The 22,270-nt window shown below is 35.0% G+C and overlaps 1 protein-coding gene across 1 annotated transcript in view; it reads left to right on the top strand.

Annotated features, from left to right (window-relative positions):
• The window catches only part of LOC129244114 (protocadherin-like wing polarity protein stan), a 63,792-nt gene that overhangs the window by 15,502 nt on the left and 26,020 nt on the right, over positions 1–22,270 (top strand). The window contains 1 exon segment of the mRNA XM_054881728.1: positions 19,315–19,665. Coding sequence (XP_054737703.1) covers positions 19,315–19,665 — 351 coding nt within the window.

The following is a 22,270-nucleotide window of genomic DNA, read 5'->3' as shown; positions in this document are numbered from 1 at the left end:
TTTAATTTATTTTTCTTAATAAAAACTTCATGGTAACTTCCTTTTTCATTTATGTAGTATTTGGAACGAAATTTCAGCTATCATAAAATTTTACATCTTAAGATTTGGTTTCGATATATATTAACACGGTACATATTGCCTTTATTTATATTATTTCAAGGTTTCGTATAACACGGTTTCGATATAACACGGTACGAATTAACCATATATATACGAGCGACGCCTGTATATTCTTTCTCTCTCTCACTCTCTCATTCTCTCTCGGGTCTCTCCCTATTTCTTTGTCTGCCTTGAAAGTTTCACTTCTGTTATGTGTACTTCGCTACACGCTTTTTTTTATTGTTGCAACTCAGTCATAAAGTGACTAGTTATCTGGTGGGCGTGGTTTTCAAAAAACCAAAACTTTGATATTTTTCAATTACGTTCTGTAGTGACTGTTAGAGTAGAACATTTTCATCAAAAGAGTATATCCCAACAATGCAGCTCGATGACATTGCACACCACAGTACGACTCGAACTTAGTGAAATTCCGTCTTATAGAGAATTTCGGACTTCGGATCAGTCCAAATTTAACAATGTTGCTTACAGTGGCGAGGATAACTAAGTGCATGAGAGCCTTTTTAATTTAGAATTTTATTCAAGTTCTTTTTTTAATACTATTTTATAGTTAATCATTTAAGCAAAACCATGTAAATCGAAGTTTCAAGCATTTTAATCCGAGTTCTAATGAGTAGGCAGTTATTTAACCCATCGAATTTTGGTAGAATAAGGTGAAAATTTTAAGTGGCTAAAAAATCGCTTTGATTATAAATATTTATATATCAATTTTTTTTTTCTTTTTTTTGAAAAAAAGTCATTAGAAAACAACGCACTTATTTTATTAAAAATTCCCGAGTGCTGTTACTGTGTACTCGAATTTATTATTGTATATTAAAGAAGAAAAATCCAGTTTGTTGCTATTGATTAAATTTTTACTACAGAACTGTGATGAAATTTGTGAATTTTTTTAAATGCGCGCAAAGTATGAAACTTGCATTTCTATGGTTTTTGTAGGAGAATGAACTATGTTTTTATAAAAAATAAAATAAAAAAAATAAATAAATTGTCAAAACTTTGGCAATATATCGCGTTGCTATTATTGGGAGCACAGATGTATTACATACTTATTACGAGGGTCGTTTGCAAAGTCACAAAGATGGCACTACTGGCACGTATCAAAGTTATGTTTAGTTAGTAGCATCTCTTCAAAGTACACGCAACAAGTTGCAGCCAGATCGGTTCATTTCTTTGAATTTAACATTCGTTTGAATCAACGAGGTCAAGTGATCTTTCTTTTTCATCACGGCAACGCATCAGCTCATTCCTCAGCAGTTAATGGAACTAGGGAGTTACACATCTGATTGTGCTCCAACCGCAGTCCCTAGTGCATCGGCTGATGTAGAAATAGCGGTTAGTCGCTAATAGCCTTCCTGTCAATTTTATTGTTACCTGCAGAATGCTTGACGCAACGATCTTGCAGACCGTGTAGAAGTTTACATTTTTTCATTTATAACTGCCTGGCTTGGCCAATGTTGAGTGTTACGAGCGCTAATAAAATTTGAAACACCAGGTCCTCTTTCAACATTGAGATATCATGGACCAACGTGCTCCAGGCTAACTTATCATTCCTTTCATTGCCATGAAATTTGGGGAATCTAGCACCCAATTCATGGTAACGCTGCGTCGCAAGGCAATCTCTCCCACAACCCGATGCGAAATATTTTATTTCTGCCAGACTTTCCGAAAATGTGACAAACAAGTCTCAAATAGTACTACTTTCAAAGCTTCCCAGATGGCAAAGATGTTGAAACTGAAAAACGCTTACTGAGTCATGTTATCGCATAGATGTTTTGTTAAACGGATTCTCGCATCTACTTCACAGTACATATTAGTGCCGTTTTATGAAAATATTAAGTTGGAGAATAGTTCATAGCATTTTTACCTTTACCTCTTTAAACAAAAGACAAAACTTATATCAATAAGTTAATCAATTATATATTCACCGTTGCTGTGAAGTAATTTGAAGTTGACTTTCTTTGTTTTTTCGTTGAGCTCGTGAGGCACCCAGGCTTCCAATTTTCCCGCAAATCCTCTTGAATGAAGGTGATTGAGAATCATTTTATGATCATATTTCATTTTCCCCCCAATTGATTTGATTGACTGATTTGGCGACCGTTCACCTGCAAAAGTGATTTGAGATTCATCGGATTCAGGAGGTCTTCCGCTGCAGGACGTGTCATCAACGTCAAAGTTGCCATTTTTTAACTTTGCAAACAATTTTCATGCAAACAAAAGTCCCGGGCTGCTTCAGTAGCTTTTTGACGTCGATGAAATGCAAAGAAGAGCAGGTCTCGAAAATGTTGATTTTTGCCTCCTGGTTATTCCATTTATAGGCCTCAAAAAAAAGTAAAAAAAATTACTCAACTCAACTTAAAAAGCTTAAAAGCACAATTAACAAAGTTTTGTAGAGCAGAAAGTGTTCTATCGAATGAATATTTACCCTTTGTCAAACAGTAAGCAAATCGTTGTAAAATGTAAGAATATATTAAAACGCTATGAACTTATTCCCCAACCCAATAGTTACTGCGAAGCGTTCCGTAAATAGTATGATATATCCTTACACAGTTATCGTGGGTCAAACGAAGTCGTAACGTGCTTGACGAGGTGTTTTGTAAACAGACATAATTACAATTTACTGAGAATTATCGTTGAGAATACGTTGAAAGGATATACCATAGAATGCGGTCTAGGACAGCTAAGGGATGTCTCCTGGTGACCCTTCTGCAACACCCTCTCAAAGAGCCTTCCATGTTCCCGGTTGAGGAGCACAGCAAAATTCTCAGTAAGCAATGTCAGGAGTCATTTCTTTGAATACACTGACGAGATCTATGCCAAAACGCAACTATTGGACCGGACAGTACATAGGCAGACATTAAACGACTTTAATCGGGAGGCTTTTACTACCTCCCAAATCCCCGATCCCCCAATTACGTTCTAGATATTGTAGTAGATTAAATTAGTACTTACCGAGAATCTACCCCGATATACACAACATACGTCCAGCATGAGAAAGTACACCGCACGACAGTAACCACCTATTCACATGCCACATCAAACCTACTCACCTAACACACCCCTCCATCCGGACTGAGACTCACGAAGCGGCACATTTTCTGGACCTACTGTTAGATGAGTTAAATGAAGACGGTTGGCGACTGAACCGCACGGACAGAGTTTAGTAAACTGCTAACACAACAACAACGGTCTTATCCATATACTTAGAACCTCTTTCCAAAGCCCCACTTTCCTTAACCTTAGGGCATTCTGGAAAGCAGCCTCTTTGATAAACAGATCTATCGGTCGCATTTAACACACGAGTATTACGTTCAAGGTGGCCACCGTAGCCTAATGGGTTGGTGTCTGACTACCATTCGGAATTCACAGAGAGAATGTTGGTTCGAATCTCGGTGAAACACCAAAATTAAGAAAAACATTTTTCTAATAGCGGTCGCCCCTGGGCAGGCAATGGCAAACCTCCGAGTGTATTTCTGCCATGAAAAAGCTCCTCATAAAAATATCTGCCGTTCGGAGTCGGCTTAAAACTGTAGGTCCCTCCATTTGTGGAATAACATCAAGATGCACGTCATAAATAGGGAGAGGAGCTCGGCCATACACCCAAACAGGGTGTACGTGCCAATTATATATATATATATATATATATACTACGTTCAATGCCTCCTTCTGACATGATCTGATAGCTCAGGGAATAACTATAATTCATTGCAGCGACTTTCTATCAAACTAGTGAGCCAGAAAAAAGAAACGTCAGCTGCAGCGCCTTAAGGGGTTTATACCTTGCGAGCCGAAAAAATGGACGATTGTCATGATTTTTTTTAAATATGTTTTAGAACTTTTATTCAAATTAGGCATATATCATACTGAAGGGTAACTCTCGAAAAATACATTTTGGTGTTTTTATTTTAAAAAATGTTATTATTTATTGTTGATATCGCCCCTACCCCGAAACGCCGTTTTTTAGAAGAGGCTTGCGGTGTTCACGGTAGCGCATGAGCAGCTCAACTGAAATTAAAAAAATTAAATGATTATTGTAGAAAAATGTTTTTTATTGAAGCTGAATGGTTTATTTACCCAAAACTGATTTGCTGAAAAATTAATTCCAGCGAACTATGCAAATATTAATAAAAAGTGAACCGTTCAGATTCACGAGGTTGTAACTTCGAATAATTAAAAAAAAAAAGTTTATGCAAATCTGTCAAATAGGTTTGAATAAAGAATGATCACCGCGACGGTAATTTTCCAAAAACACGACTTCGAGAAAATCGCGTCTAAGGTTTTGCGTGCACTTCTTGTTCCATGAAATGTCGCACTTCCACGGTCTGTAACTTTCGTTCTAGTGCTCGGATCTTTATGATTTTTTAAACTTATATTTTTAAGATGATGTACTTTTAGAATATGCCATAAAAATGCTCGATAGTCCAACACAAGGAATATAACCCCTTAAACAGCCAGCTCCTCAGGTTCGCTAGCAAACCTTTCTTCTTCGAGCGTATTTTTTTCGTTTTGCTCGATTAGAATGCGCCATAGGAATCATTATTAAATATTCGTGCTTTGGTTATAAAATTTTAATTCAAATACAATTTTTACAATGTAAATTCTTTTAGGCTACGATAGCATCGTACGAGTAATTTTTTTTTCAAATTCAATTAAAAAATGTTCCTACATATATGTCGTTAATTGATATAATTTTGTTTTCATTGTTTTGCCTTGCGGAGATATAAATCGTATCACTTTTTGCCTCTGCCGCAAAACTTCACGCTTCAAATTAATGTTAGAAAAAATATATACCTTTCAGCTATGCAAATATATTTATATTTATATATATATAGATATAAACTACTATCGGTGTCTATTTATAGTATTAACTATTTGTTGAGAAAATAGTCCCATCAGCAATAAAAAATAGCTAAATCAAGCAAATCCTCCACATAAAACTCCTTATAAATAATACAAATAACTTTTCATTCTATTTTCTCTCCATTTTCCAACCACACACAATCATACCGAATTACAAAACGCATCAACAAAAAATTATGACCATAAAACGAACACAACACAATGCACTACATATACAAAAAAAAAAAAAACAACAAAAAAATATTCCAAAAAATAAATTAATAAAAAAAATTAAAAATTGGCTCTTATAATAAACCTACAACTAAACACACATACATACGCATTGCATTGGAATCCTTCAAAAATAAAAACATAAACATTCTTTTAATTAACTATGAAAAACTTATATTGTAATTGAATTGAGCTGTTGCTCTGATTTTCTTTTTTTGTTTCGGAATAATCGGCGAATAATCCCTGACATATACACATACATACACACACTGACATTAATATTTACACGCTCACTCCATTTATACCCATCGTATGCGCATTTGCTTTTGCAATCCCCAATCATTTAACCAACAACACCAACAACCTTTGCCAAATTCACAATTACCATAATCCCAAAACATTTAATTATGCTACCAAATAAAAAAAACAACAACAAAAAATGCAAAAAACCAACACACTTACATAACTATTAAATTAAAAATGAATACAATTTTACTCAACACATTTTAAAATGACCGCAGGTGGTCATGGGAACGCCTAAAGAAAATCTAATTACAAATTTCTGTATTTTCCGCTCGCAATAAATTGAAATTTTGGCAAAATGCAAATTGTGAAATGATTGCAAATGGCTGCGAACAAAACACAACACAATACGAACAAATAAAAACATATCTGTTGAAAACTGCACTGAACTAACATCATTTAAAACAACACAAACTAATAACAACAAACGACGGCGAGTTGCACCGTCAATGCCTGCGCTAACACCAACACCAATCAAATCAAATTGAATCGAACAAACTTTTAATGGATGTATGTATATTTTGTGGGACGATTTGAAAAAAAATATATATAACATATACATACAAACACATATGCGTCAAAATAAAATGTTGAAAATGCATGGAAAAACTGTATTGTACGCAAATTTTCATATACGCTATAATTAATGGGATCGTGGCAATGCAAAAACAAAAACTACCTTGGAACGCAACAAAATATGCATTTTTCTCTAAAATGGCTGACGAAAATGCCCAAATGAAATGCAACTCTAAATCCTGCCGAAAATGATGCATGCCTACAAATATACAACTGCCAATTTGTGCCACTTACAACAACTACAATCATATAATAAATTATGCACATTCACATCTGTACATACATGTATACATGCATACAAAATACTTGGCGCCATTTACACTCACGCACACACAACCACACACATACATACTTTTGCTCAACAAATTCCTACATTACTTTTAACCGCATGACCGACCGCTACGCTGAATATCTCTACCAACCCAACTAACAATGCTAATAACTAATAATATTCACAAAAACAACAACAAAAAACAAAAAAAACAATGTATGTAACTGCATATTATATTTCTAATAACAACGACGACAACAACAACAACAACAATTACTCGCTAAACTGCAACTAAAAACTATTGTACTCTCGCACTCTCGTACTCCTGTACTCTCTACATTTTCATCCAACCACAACAACAACGCAGTTCAGAGGTAAAACAAGTCATTATTCATATTCTAATAACATCATTACATTTATCTAAATATACTCAAATGGTTTAACCTAATTTACGCAACTAATTGTAAATACTCCTTCTATTTACTAATATTTTTTCGCAGATTTAAATTAGTAATTAAATGTTTTTTTAACCATTTTGCGGATTTGAATTTCTAAATACACTTTGATTGTTGTATTTTTCTTTTTTTATTTAATTCATTTAAAATTCACTGATTTTAATTTTTCCCTTAATATTTGATATTCCTTTATATACATAAATATTAACATATGTTGTATGCGGAATCCTTTGAAACTCATTTTTGATCATTTTTTTGCAATTTCCATTTGAAAAAATATTAATTTCGAACATACACGGAATTCATTTACAAAATATCACTGGGCTTAGATCAATCAGGAAATTAGTGAAGCGGAAGAAAATAAGGCAAAAATTTTTTTGAAACTAGCACTGAACCGATGCGCTTTTTTGTTACGCCCTACAAATTGCATGCGTGCATAAAACAATTTTAGGCCAAAACTTTTTCTCATATAATAAACATATTTGGTGTAGTAAAAAGTATTCAACATTTTTAGCTTCCATTTCGACGACTAAATTGACAAAGTTGTAATTCTAGTAAATTAATCAAAACTCCACGATTTCCATGATTTTATCAATATTCCCGACGATTTATGTACTAAAACGGGTTAGAACCACCGATTTTCTATTTATACCACTCGACACAGTATTGGGTCCTCAAATAGCACAATTTTGTGTGGCCGCCTTCTCTGACTTATCTCCTTGGTCGTGGTGCTACTGAAGCGGTAATGGAGCAGCCTAGAATTGCCAGTATTAAAGATTCATAAAAGAAACCGTTAGTCTAAGTGAAGCCTCGGATATGCGAAGCGTCGTCAAGAGAGCCACTCTTCAAGACGGCGTACTGTCGCCAATCGTCTGGGTTCTGGCAATGAATAAATTGCTGAAGAGCCTTGAAGAGAAGAGAGTATGCGCTGTTGCTCTCGCGGATGATGTTGCTTTACCTGTAAGGGGAAAATTTCCGAACCCGCTCTGTGAGATTATGTAGAGTTTATTAGGTGAGGTAGACCAATGTTCGGCATCTTGTGGACTAGGCGTTAACGCTACTAAGACAGAAGTGATATTATTTACCAGCAAACATCATTTACGGGATTTAAAACCACCGACATTGAATGGTTCCACGACAGTCGGTTCTACGTTACCGAAACGATCTGGATTTATATCAGGCCAAGGACTGTCACTCCAGCAGCATTCCCCGTATGTAAGTATGGGAATGTTTATTGTACTACAACAACAACAACAACAACAACAATAGAACCATCTTGCCGTTAAACGAACGTGAGGATTGATATTACATATATAGAAAGCTACATTGGAATTTAAATGTAGAAGGCAGAGTGAGGAAAGCTTCATGTGCCCTTTGCTCATGCAATAAAACCATAACCCGAAAATAGTACTGAAAATATTACACTCTCTGGCTGTACTCAGGCGAGGTAGACCAATTGTACTATACGGAATATTAGTATGGTGGCCAGCAGTTGATAAAAATATTATTATGAACAGATTGGCTCGCATTCAAAGAGCAGCAAGTTTATGTATAAGTGGAGCTCTTAGAACCATTCCCACAGAAACGCTAAACGTAATCTTATACTTATTGCCCATTGACTTGTACTCGTATAGTAAGCAATTAGCTACCAGCATTGAGACTCAGGGAACTCGCCTTCCTAAAAACATTCATTAAAGGTCATTCGATACATTAGAAAAATGTTCCACTACTCCAGTAGCTATAAGTACAGATTTCTGTACAGTGCAGAGCTCCATTTTAATAAACCCTTTACCACAATATTCCCTTCTAAAGAGAACTGGGACAGTGGTACGATAGATGATGACAAAAAATCAGTATATTTACCGACCGATCTAAACTTGATGAACAGATTGGTGAAGGAGTTTACTCTGAAAAGCTAAGCAAGCATCAGTACGTAATTTCGCTTGCCTAATAACTGTAGTATCTTTCCGGCAGAAATTTTCACCATAAGAGAGGCTCTTATTGCTCTTATAGAAAAGACTACGAGGGAAGTATATAGCTATATCTACTCAGATAGGCAGGCAGTTCTAAAATTGTTAGTTAGTAAAACACTCGTAAAAACAGTAGTTGAATGCCACAAATTATTATGCGAAGTGTCGCAATATTTTTAAATAAACCTGATTTGTGGATGCCAGGCCATAGAAATATGAAAGGTAATTGCAAAACAGATGAGCTTGCGAAGAAAGGTACAACACTAAACATTCAACCAGATAATGCACTAATGCCGATTCCCTTAGCTACGTCCAAATTATTAAGAGATAGGCACTACATCATGCTGGTAATTCCAATTGGAGGCAATCACTCTTTTGCCAAATAAGCAGGCAAACTTGGGCAGAATGGAACCACGACCGTACAAAATCACTACTGAGTCTTAGGATACAGGATATAAAAAAAGCGATACATAGAGGTACTAACAATGTATTGTCAAATTGGAAGGCATGCAAATAGACTGGAGGTGCCACATAAGGCCTTTTGTCGAAGCTGTCAAGATATTAAAGAAGAGACAAAAGTGGAACACCACATAAGGTACATTGATCATTGCTCTATACAGAAAAAGGCTTTCCGCGCTCGGATTCCTCTTTCTTGACAGCATTGATTAGGTCTCTCGACGGTTGCCGAAATTAAGAAAATTCATTAAATCCACAAATTGGTTCAGAGAAGACTTAGGAGTGTAAAGTACGAGTTCCAGTGGTATCACAAACAGATCATCCAGCCCCAAGTGTGTCGGATGATAGCCACCCAACCTAACCTAACCAAGTCTGTGTGGTGAATGAAGTGTCTTGTAGGAACTGCTGGTCTGAGGATAAGCCACCAGAGAATGTTATGTATCAGATCGGCCGTTAACCGAGACAAAGTTTATTATACTAGCAATATCTTAAAAAGGGGCACCGTTTTGATTTGAAGCAGTAGAATCTTATTTTTAAAGAGGGTTTTCCTATAAGAATTTGCTTTTTTATTGAGTAGAAGGATTCACATTTCTATCCTATTCAATAAGTCAAATAAAAATGAATTAAATAAAAATTGAAATGGAAAATTTTGGACAGTAATGGTAAAATAGAGATATATTCAATGCTTGTATCTATATCTATATCGCGAGCATTTAAAAGTTGGATTGAGGTATTTAATAAATGCGATTTTAAAAAATTAATAAGAAAAATAGAGAAATTAAAAAAGTTTTAAAAATTACAGGAACCAAGTTGATACTTAAATGAAAATGAAAATTGGAAATAGAACAGAAAACAAATAAAAGTTAACTGAAAATACAAAATTTGGTAAGAAGTCAATAAGCTACAGCAGCATAAACAAAAAGAAACGAGCTCAATCTCAAAATTCAACAGACTTTAATTAGAAAAAATTAGCTGACGAAATTATATGTATTGTGCATTTATTTGTTATTTTTTTCTTTTTTTATGTAGGCATTTCATTTGAAACACCCTTTAAAATAACCTGCTTTTTCGATCATTTACCTATTTCTTTTTTTGTTTTTTGTTTCATATATCACGCACAATCAATTACCAGCAAAACAAATTCCATTAACAATAACACATTTTCAATACATTATAACAACAAATGTAGATACAAATATAGAAAAAAACATTTTTCGACTTATTCATATCAAAAACATTTGCAGTTGGACATTATTTGGCTGCATCGCTGGCGTCGCCGATATCCCTGGTCTCTGACAATCTGGTACATGTAGTTGAAAGAAGATTAGAAAAATATCGAAATAATTTTATTGCTAGCGACTATTTAACGTCAAGCACTTCCAAGTAGCTTGCAAATTACTTTCTCTTCGCACTTAGTACAGATATAGTATAAATAAAATATTAAAAAAATGTTATTCGCCGATTTAATAAATTTGAATAATTATTTATTGAAAAGTAAATAAGCAAAGCTTAATAAAATTAAATAAAAAATTGTTGAAAATTTATGAAAAACATCATAAATGTATGATACTTCAAAAAAAATATATAAAACCCATTAACATAAATTGCTTAGTACCCCATTCCAAAATCGTCTAGAATCGTTTGTAGTCTTCTTAATTATTACCTATAAAATCGGGGCTATTAAAATTGTAGCATTGACTTTGAAAGCGAATTTGATTTACAAAAATAAGAATGTTTTGGAACTTTGTGTGAGGCTTCAGTCCATTTTTCCGGTTTTTTTTTTGGAAAATTGCTAATATTATCAATTTTCGATACTATCGAGCGGATCTGGGTGTTTTTTGACATATTTTGACCAGCCTCTACCATCACACCCCTAGATTTTTCCTCTCCTTGCGGTTTGCAGAATAATTTTTATCAATTCTAAATATTTATGTATTTAAAAGTTAAAATAAAAATAAATAAAAAAAAGAATTAAAATTCTTCAACAAGCAATTGAACCAACAATTCCGAAGGCAAAGCAAAGAGATGGAAGTAAATACTATTTGATGTTGCGGGCTAAGCCTCTTGCTGTTGAACAATGCGTCCTTCACTTACAGGTTGTGTCTACAATTCTCAACAGGCTATGACATAATTAATTGAAAACGGACTTAGACCAGGAAGTCCATTGTGATATCACTAATTTGGGCTTATGTTCTCTATCTAATTCCTTTCTAACCACTTCGTTTCTCGGATAAACCCTAAATAATTGAAGAAGTCTGCGGATTCTAATTCTGCCAGCCTTTCCAGACAGTAAATTAGCCTGGATTTCGTCATAGATATCTATGAGAAGGAGAAGTTATAATAAAATCTCAAGAGCTTTGGAAGAGATAGAAGGCTGTGCTCCTGTAATAAGCATGGATACTGCCCTTCGTATTCTTTTTAGTTTTCTTTTGGAGTCGAATGTACCGTTGATGGAGGTATGACCTTTTTCTTTAAACATTTCGATAAGTATTCGAGGTGATAGGTTTCTAAAACCAAACCAAATGGCAGGCGCTACGCACTTAAAATGTAGGCAGGTCACAATAGTTGATCTTTGGTCTGTACTCTTACCTACTTAACTTTTTTAACACCCTGTATATACTAATATTTATACGCTTCGCAGCTACTTGAGTTCCTCACCTACTGAACTCGCTATTTTTAATAATAGATTCTTGTTGGGAATGTATATCAAAATGTAAATTCTAACATCATCCAGTACTAAATATTTGTATTAAAACTATTGATGTAGTTATCAAATCTGGCAACCTTTCATGTACTTGTCAAAACCTGGAAATAAAGTTTAAGTCATTCGTTGTAAATCCATCCACGTGTGCTTTTCTTTCTTAAAAAATCTAGTTAGCTGCACCAGGCGCCAATATTTCATTGATCTGCTCTAATATCTACAATTTTCATCTGACTTATGAAGCGAGTAGTTAACCTGGGATGCTCTAATAATTTTTTCGGATGCATACTAACCATTTGTTGGCCATCTCCATGACATATAGCAAGAGATGGTGATGATAATCTGTGTGACACCATTGGGTTTAACCATTCTCGCAGGCGTTCCCATGATAGCCGGTTCTACGTTACCGGAACGACCCGGATTTATATACGGTCAAGCACTGTCACTCTAGCAGCATTCCCCGTATAAGTATGGGGAACGCTTATGATGCTATATCAACAACAACCATTCTCACAGATATTAGACTCGGCTCACCCGAGTTATGGTAGATGCTTTGCGGAGCCAAACGCTCAATAAATAAAGCCTCGTATTAAAAAGTTCTTACTCAATACACCCCTCTTACAACACCACCTCCTTTTTCCGCTCTGCAAATGGAGCAGCTTACTCCGTACTCACAAAGCAATTGTTTTAGAATTTTTTAACAAAGGAATTTAAATTTAATGCAAATAAGGATATTTAATGAAGCCCGCCTGTGTGCGTGTCCGCGTTTGTACGCACCGAAAAATGTGAATTCAATTCATCCAAAAATCATTTTCTCTTCATATATTAGCTTTTCACAAGCACCAGCACATCATCCATACACACACACAAGCAGACATCCGCCTACACATGCACACACATTTAATTAAAAAAAAAAATTTCATTAACAAAAGTAGAAACCAAAATTTTTAATCACTATTTTAATTTGATACACAAATTTCCATAGATTTACCAAATATATTGTCAATTTTCCATTCATTTTCCTAATAACCATTAAATTAAATGCAACCAATTAGAACTGTCGCAATTAATTACCAAGCTTCATTTCACTTGCCTACATACAAACAAATATACATACACAGTTATTCTAAAACTTTATATGTATTAGTCATTAATTATTTGGCTGCTTTTATGAGCACTAATGCATTATTCCAAAATTTAGTATCTCTTCGATAAATTCCTACTTTTTTGAGTAATTTGAAAATCCCAAATACAAATTTTGTATATTCGCAAAGTTTATGCACATGAATTTGTGCAACATTAGTTAAATTTCGCACAAATCACAATTATCCTAAGTGCAAATACATGTATCTAATCGTGAATTATAACATTTGTATACAAATCGATATTAGGCGTAATGTAAGTTATTACTTTTTTCATTTTTGTTGAATATTATTTGCTTCGTGCATATAAAACATTTGAATACAACACACGGGCTGAAAAGTCCCTGGCCTAACACATAGATGGCACTAGTTCTATTCCATTCGCTTCTTTACAGTTAAAATTTCGTGTTATTCTATTCATTAGTTCGTGAGTTATTGTGCTAAGCGTGACGCTACTTTTGTTATTTTCAAAACGATGGATCAAAACGAATTTTGTGTGTCAATTTTACACTACTTCTTGATGGGCAAAAATACCATTCAAGCGAGGCAATGGCTTGAAAAGTGTAATGAGGACTCCGCTCCATCAGAAACAACAATAAAATGATGGTTTGCTGGCATCAAACGTGGTGCTAAGGACACCGATGATGCAAAACGCAGTGGACGTCCGCATGAGGCGGTAACACCAGAAAACATCAAAAAATCCACAAAATCGTTTTGAATGATCGAAAAGTGAAAATGCGTAAAGTTAGCTGACATCGTAAAGATATCCGCAGAATGAGTTGACATTATATTACGGGAGCATTTTGAGTCGGTGTTGCATTTGCTCATGGTTGACCAAAAACAAGATGATAATTATTCTGAGCAATGGCACAGCTACATGAATTCAACTTCGTATTGCTCCCACATTTACCGTACTCGCCAGATTTGGTTCCCAGCAACTACTGGCTGTACGCAAACCTAAAAAAAAATGTTTGCTGGTAAGAGATTTCGCTCGAATTAAGAAGTTATCGCTGAAACGGATGCCTATTTTGAGGCAAAAGATAAATCGCTCTACAAAAGTGGCATTGAAATGTTAGAGCAGCGCTGGAATGATTGCGCTGTTCTTGATGGAAATTACGTTGATGAATAAAGCTAATTTTAAACAAAAAAACGTGTTTTCTTTGTTAGGCCCAGAACTTTTCAGTCCATGTGTCACAACTATTATATAAAACTCACACTTATATTGCATATACAGGGTGGTCCATATGGCTTTTCTTATTTTATTTTTTGTAATCATATCTAATGAAGCCACAGTCGATGTTATGCGCGTAAAGTTCTTTAATCGCATTATCAGCCGGATCGCCGATGTCAATTGAACACCTCAGAGCTACGATTTGACGCCATTAAATTCTATTTTATGGGTTGCCGTGAAGTGCACATGCACTACTTCTTCTTCTTAATTGGCGCGATAACCGCTTATGCGATTTTGGTCGAGTTTAACAAAGCTTGTCAGTCGTTTCTCATGCTAATCGGCACATGTTGGACACACCAAGTGAAGTCCCCTTTCTCTGCTACGAAGCCGCTGGATCTTTATTCGCTGCACTATGTCTATGTCTTCGTAAAGCCCATACAGCTCATCGTTCCATCGCCTGCGATATTCACCGTTGCCAATGTGCAAAGGTCCAAAAATCTTACGCAAAATCTTTCTCTCAACCACTCCAAGTGTCGCTTCATCGGACGTTGTCATCGTCCACGCTTCTGCGCCATACGTTAGGACGGGCATGATGAGAGCCTTGTAGAGTGTTAGTTTTGTTCGTCGAGAGAGGACTTTACTACTGTTTACGCTTTACGCTTTTCCATAAACCAATAATATACTGAAAAAATATATTTTTATTAATTTTGAAAAGAAGCCACTACTTGTATGTAGACCGCCCTGTATATTAAGGTGGGTTGATTTTCAGTACAGCAAAGTGTCAGATGCTTAATAGCAAAACAGCGATAGAGTCTCTCATTCATTATGAAGCTGAGTTTCAGCAGAAATACGCGGAGTGGCAACTACGTTTCGAGAATTTTTTTACAACTCTGGAACAGGCAACAGTGGAAAGAAGAGATCGTTCTTTGATTCCTGCCGAAATTTAAAGTTATTTGTTTTTAAGTTTGATTATAAAGGGTTTTTCAATTGGCGCGGGTCGATTTTGGCGCCCTGTGGTAGCCATTTTGTTTTGGTGACATCTGTCAAATCTTTTGTTTATTATTCAGTTGCTTATGCCAAATCATCATGGCAAGTTACACGATTGAACAGCACGTTCAAATAATAAAACTTTATTATCAAAATGAGTGTTCATTAACGCAAACGTTGCGCGCATTGCGCCCATTTTTCGGTAGACGTGGTGGCCCTTCCAATTTCTTATGGCCCATATTGAACCATATGGACCTAGACGACATGTGGTTCCAGCAGGACGGCGCTACGTGCCACACAGCAAACGCCATTTTATTCCATTTCAACATCTACCCGCCCTTATTGAAAAACCCTTTATTTTTATGTGCATTTTTCTTTATGGCGTCGTGAAAATGAGGTTAAATCATTCTGCGAGATGAGTTGGGTAGTCGTTGGAGATAAGAGATAAGAAAGTGTGATTAATTTAGATTAGGTATATTGTTTTCTTTATTGTAGAAATATACACAAATATCTTGAAAACTATTTATTAAAGAATTTACGAACATGGCTGGAATGGTGGTCTGTCGGAAAATAAAATTAAATTGACATTAAAATCCAAATGTGTTGCAAATAAAATACACAAAGCATAATTATATTAGTTTACAATTAACTGTCTATATTTTAAAGCGTTGGCGACAAACCAAGTAGACTGTTCCATTGGTTCATGGTTCCGCCTAAACCAATTCCATTCAATCTATTATTAACTTCATCTTGGTCTAAGTAGGATCACCCAAAATACTAATATCTGATTTATTTCAAAATAGGTCACCTTCCTAGGAAGTGTGCTATGTTTCCTAATTAGTTTAAGTTACAATTAGTTTAAGTTACAAAGAGAGCAATTCAAATTTGTGTGGCCCTCGAGGTAAATAGGATCGCATCTGGCCTTCAAAATCCGAGAGATTTTACAATTTTGAACCGTTTCGCTGAAATAGCTTTTATCAATAGTATGTCCAAGGTCCCAGTATATGCGAGTACTTTTCAAAGCTCTTTCCCACAATCTCCGTTTCTTCGTCGAGCTCAGAGTTGAAAGAAGTAAATCTATGTTAGTATTCCACAGCCTCCTATCTAATGTGTAGTCCGTTAGATTTAGTTTTCATTTTTTTGTGCTGAACTGCTTTTGCCCAAAATTTTTTTAAGGGTCTACGTGAGAGTTCAAAATTCTTTTTAAAAAGAGGTTGTCTGTAAAGTTGGTTTACTGACGATAGTTTAACGTGACAACGTCATAAGAAAATATTGATGGAATGGTTGCAATTTTCAAAACAAAATTTTAATTTTATTTGTTTGATAGATATTTTGTATGGATATAGAGGAGGAGGTAAATGGAATTGCAATGGAATAGGTCATGTTACATTTACATAAACGTGAAAAATGACGAAACATTTATCAAACTCATGAAAGATATGTTCAATTTTGATTGTGCTTCCAACGTTAATAAGTCAACAACACTAAGAGGCACCATCATCGATTTGCCTTTTTCAAGACACTTTACACTCGAAACACTCCCTTTCATTTCCTACTTTTTCTATCATCGTCCTATTCTCAACAGAGAAATGGTTCATTACCATGCACACAGGAAGAAGGCATATGCAAATACAAGTATGTGAATTTATATACAAATGCGCATATACATACATATACATGCATATATATGCTCACTCATGTAGGACAGAGCCAGATGTCTAACGTTGCCGAACGCGGGGGCCGATCGTGCTCTTTGTCGTTCGTTCCGCGCTCTCGCTTGCAGTTCATTCAAGGTAACGACAATGAGCAAGGTAACGGCAAATGAGCAAGGTAACGACACATTTTTTCGTGCGTGCAGCCGGCTAAATCGAATTATAAGACGTTATCACGTCAAAAATATTCCATGTTCCTTATAATTTTATTTTGTTTTTACCCAGAAAAGTGTTGGGTTTATATTATTTCTTCCTATGCTGCTTCTATTTAAAACGTGTTTTTAAGGCTTAACTTTGGAGTCAATTTACCACCTAGACAATTATATTCTGTCGATCTTGGTATTTGTTCTCCTTTGAACGTCCACTTCTCTCTGTTTTCTAATATTCCTCCTTGACGGAAAACCATTATTGCTGGCTTTGCTAAATTTACTTGCATATTCCATATTCTACAATAGTTTTGATTATAAGTCATGTTTTTGCGGTTCATCTACATCTTCAGATAACATAACTTTGTCATCCGTATACAGAAGAAGTATAACTAACATTCATGTTCTCAATCCAGATACTAGTGGGAATAGTGAAACAGTTTTTGCCAGAGAGAAAGTAGTGGAATAGTTTTAGCTGTATATTGGCATCATGAAGCCATAGCGGGCATGAACATTTAATCGTGGAAAGTCTGAACTTAGTGAAAATGGTCGGCTCGTGCGGCACCACAATGCACCGAGCTATTCCTCGAGCTGACGAAAAAAGGCACTCCAAGATTGCCAAATCCATTCTATAGCCCTTTGCGACCCGATTTTTTAATATTTAATAATAATAATAATATTTAATAATAAACAATAATATAAGCACAGCAGGCAAATTCGTTATGGTGGCATGCAGAAGGTAAATAAATCAATAATCGTGGTGCTGAGCGGATTAGTTCCAGAGTGTTTTCAATCTTGACTTCTGTGAAAGGTCAACATTTTGTTCGTCAATTAATTCACTTATGTTTTATTGGCACACTCCCGTAACTCAATTGCTGTATCATATAAACTCTTGGGTAAACAAAAAATGTCTTACAACTTGTTTAAGAAAATACCAAAAACCTATTTCCAATAACCCAAAAGCGTAAAGCTTAGACAACTATAACAATTTTTGAAACCATGTTTTTACCAAAAATAGATTAATCTATATCGGTCGATTTAGGTATGCCACATTCGAATCAGTCTTAGAAATTTTAGGCATTAGTACGTAATAGCGGTTTCTCACCCCGGAAACAACCGAATAGTTGGCGTGGTTCACATTTTTACACTGATTCTAATGCCAGAAGGCGTGAAAGGTGAAAATTTCTAAACATTAACATGTCTATATTTCATAAACTACTAAGCCGATTTTTTCAGTATCATTCCTTTTCAAGAATATTTTTTTTAATTAAGAATACTTGAAAAATATTTTTTCTTATATAGGTGTAGTTAATCCCATTGGAAAATAAGTTGGTTAAATAGAAATACACATACCTTCTATTTGATATAAATTATTACTTATTTCAGCAAAAATTTCTTTCATTTGAGTCTAGCCGTATGCCCTCACGATTCTTATTTTTACGATTTTACGCATTTTCTTTTGGCATCAAAGAAATACTTGACTTAAAGAGATTTTGTCTTATTTTAATATGTAGTACCTTAATAGCCGAAAAACATAAAAAAATGTTCTCACTGCTAAACATTATCTCATTTGCTTTGAAATTATTATTTTATATCTGGTTAACTAATAACTGAGTTGGGCCCCATTTTTTAAGATTTATAATATTTTCTGAATCCACAAGCTCGAAACGAATTCGCTGATACATATGTATGTATGTTTTGCAGCAGCATACAGGTATGCACCACACGATAAGGTAGTAACATAAATCGACCCACAACATATTATATTTATACACATGCACACAATTTGCGCACATATTTTAAATTTGCTTTTTGCTTTCGAAAATTTATATAGAACTAACAAACGCATGCATGCCTATCATAAGAATTTTTAGTTTTAAATTCTATGTAAAGAAAAAGTTGATAACTAATAATGTTGAATTCTTTGTATCCTATTAATATTGAATATCACTTGAAAACCTATATGTACGCCTTTCATGAGGGTGAATTGTATATTGCTCCCAATTAAACAAAAAACAACCAGTGAATGAGTCCACTATACTCATCAACTCTTGTTTTTTTTTTTTTTTGTTTTTACTCATGAAAGGTATTAAGCCTTCTGCACCATCGAAGCGAACAATGCGTCCTTCCTTATCTGTATTAACTTCTCGCCAATTACATAATTAATATAATATTCAATTTTACAAAAAGTATTAAAAAATTATTCCACCTCCTCATTTTTCCTCTATTCCGTCGTATAGGAGGAATATTGATGATGATGAGACGACCGTGTGACCACATCATCGACAACAACAAGCTAAGTACAGTACAATAAATGAGCAAAAACTACAACAAACGCTTGCAGAAGTGTCACAAAAACAGCAGCCAGAGAATCAACAACAACAACAACCACAAACCCAATTTACTCTACTGCCACTAGTAATGCAACAACAAATACCAGTACAACTTTGGAAAATTAATCAAAAAACACCCAAAAGCGATACAAACAAACAGCAGCAACAGCAAAAGCAAAAAACCCAACAAGAACAACCACACCAACACTTCGCAACTATACGTCGTGTGCCATCACCACATTATAGTGGCCGATGCCAGTGAGAGAGAGAATATTATTGAAAACAAAAGAGTAAGATAAGTAAAACAAAAATACACATATTTGTTAAGTTGATCGATAATTAGTATTAGTTAAGCTCTTAAATGTATATGTATGTATGTATTTATATGTACAATGTGACGAGAACACTATAAGGAAGTTACAAAAACAAAAAACAACTATTCAAGTAGTTAAGGTATTTATTATATGGAACAAGAAGAAAAAGAAGAAGAATAAGGATTATAAAGGTAGTTGTAGAAAAACTAAGAACGAAGGCAAACAACTGTATAGCTTAGATATCAGAAATATAAACAAAAAAATTTAATGCGAGGCAAAAACAAAACTGAACAGTAATTTAAAAGTATTGATGATACTTTGCACCCTAGCCGAAGTCGGTATTCTGGGAATTTGTTAGTGATGTATTTAAATTAAGTGAACAGTTTTTGGTTTCACAAAATGTAAATGTGGATTATAGCTAGAGCAAATATTCGTTATTCTTGAATGGGCAGTGCCATTTAGAAAAGTCCGAGCTGATTCTCTTGTAAGTTGATGAGACTCAATAAACTCTGCAACAAAATCCTACTTTTCAACTTTTTTCAAAGTAACAGCATTCTACATACCTGTGGAATGTACTTAATAGAGGGGACCCAGGAGTAATATATCATACACAGGTAATACAGTTTACGTCTGCATTTTTTTCGGCTGTCAAAATTTAACTTTCCTCAGGATAAAATGGCATACAAAATCAAAATCTGATGTGTTCAACGGCTTTACGCTTATATCGTTGTTGGATATTTAGCCGAGCTACTACCCTAATTCGGGGCGTACGTCTAAATTTACTTCCAAAAATGAAGGGACCAACATGTTTATGCCGCCTCTGAACGGCTGTTGGCCTTTTACATTTGTATGAGGAACTTTTTCAACTAGATTTTCTGCCGAGGAGCTGCCATCATTAGAAAACAACTTTTTTTATCATTTGTTGTCAGCTGCATTTGTCTGATAGCTGTTGTCGGAATCTTGTTGATATTCATGCAATGCCCTGCACTTGCCTGTAAAAGCTCTCTGGACCTACTTAGACTGCAGTCCTCCAGCAATTTTATGCAAATGGATTGTGTTATCATAATGAAAGTGCTTGTTGACATTAAAAAGAGACTATTAAAAAAGTGTTCCAGCTATGTGGGTATTCTATTGTTAACTCCCAACCCATACTTATAATTGGTTGACATTCGAGGATTGAAGTGCCAGCTGACCCAGCTATGAAAACCACTTTTTATATCAGAAATATCAACGAAGAAATCAATAAGCCGCTGAAACCTTAACGGACAGACACAAGGCTAGAAAATGGTTTTCCGTCCAATCTTAGTTGAGCAATAAAACGTTGGTCCCATAAGTGATGGGTGTATGTTATTTTGTGGTTCATTCGACCAAATTGCCTAGCATTGGAACAACTTGATAACTGATCCCAATTGGAAGATCTATCTACTGATAAGAAAGTTGTTTTTTAGTATTGGTTGTTCGTCGACAGACTTTCCGGAAGCTTTCGAATGGATTTCTACCGAGAAAAAGTTTTTCATATAATAGAAATCATCTGTCATATAGAGTCCGCCATTTGTAAGACTACAACAAAGCGCACACTACAAATTGACGAAGACTATTCTGCTAAACTCTTAGTAATATTTGGTTGATAGTTATGGGTTGTTTGGTTATCGCGCAGTAATGCTTAGGGAATGGCCACTAGGGTTAGTTCAGTCTTGTTAGAGGCGTTCCTGAAGTAGAAGTATAGAACGTACTTATTACATTAATCCGCCTCATCTAACTATAGCCAGTTGTGAGCTGCTTGCACCGTAAGCAGAAGAATCGTCCTGACCACTCCCAAGTGAATGGCAATCAGGGACTTTCCCCTCTTGCTCGAACTTCTACACACGGAATAATCCTTCTCATTTAGCACAGGTTTAATTTCCGTAACTTAACTTCAATGAGAAACTTGCAATGATATGTCAAATAGCATTTTTTATTCATTCATTTTTTTTTTGCTTGTATATTTTTTTCTGCTCTTAGCCTGTGTTCTTACAGCCAGTGCGTTGGTATAAAAGATTATTTTTACATCCACTTATAAAAACGAGCATATGTCCTGATTCTCCCACCGCCTCTTATTTTACATAAGACCACAACCTTGAAATCTAGAACTTGCAGTTGTTAAGTTTTTTTGCAATGAGTTGAGTATAAACAAAACACTTTTATGGCTTTCCGATAACAGGTTAGCTAAAAAATTAAGTTCAGAACCAAGCATTAAGCTAACCCAAGGATGCCTGGATCAACACTTTCTCAGTTTACCTATAAAATTATCCCCATCTACCCAGCATACGACAAAAATGTATCACTAACCTATTCCCAGGCTATCAACCTCGCTGTAGAATGAGCAAGTTTAGAAACATGCCCACTGCTCTGCAAATCGAAAAAATGTAAAAAAATTGAAAAATAAAAACTTTATAAAAGTTAATGATGATTGTACGAAAATGCTACCAAATTTGCATTTATTAGTTATTGTAAGGCATCCAGGCCAGCTGGCGCCAGCTTTTCTGTAAATAGTTACTTAAGAGAATGAA

Source organism: Anastrepha obliqua, chromosome 4 (genome assembly GCF_027943255.1).
Source record: "Anastrepha obliqua isolate idAnaObli1 chromosome 4, idAnaObli1_1.0, whole genome shotgun sequence".
Lineage (NCBI taxonomy): Eukaryota > Metazoa > Arthropoda > Insecta > Diptera > Tephritidae > Anastrepha > Anastrepha obliqua.
The sequence above is the reverse complement of the archived record's forward strand: the minus strand, read 5'-3'. Positions and strand labels throughout refer to the sequence as shown.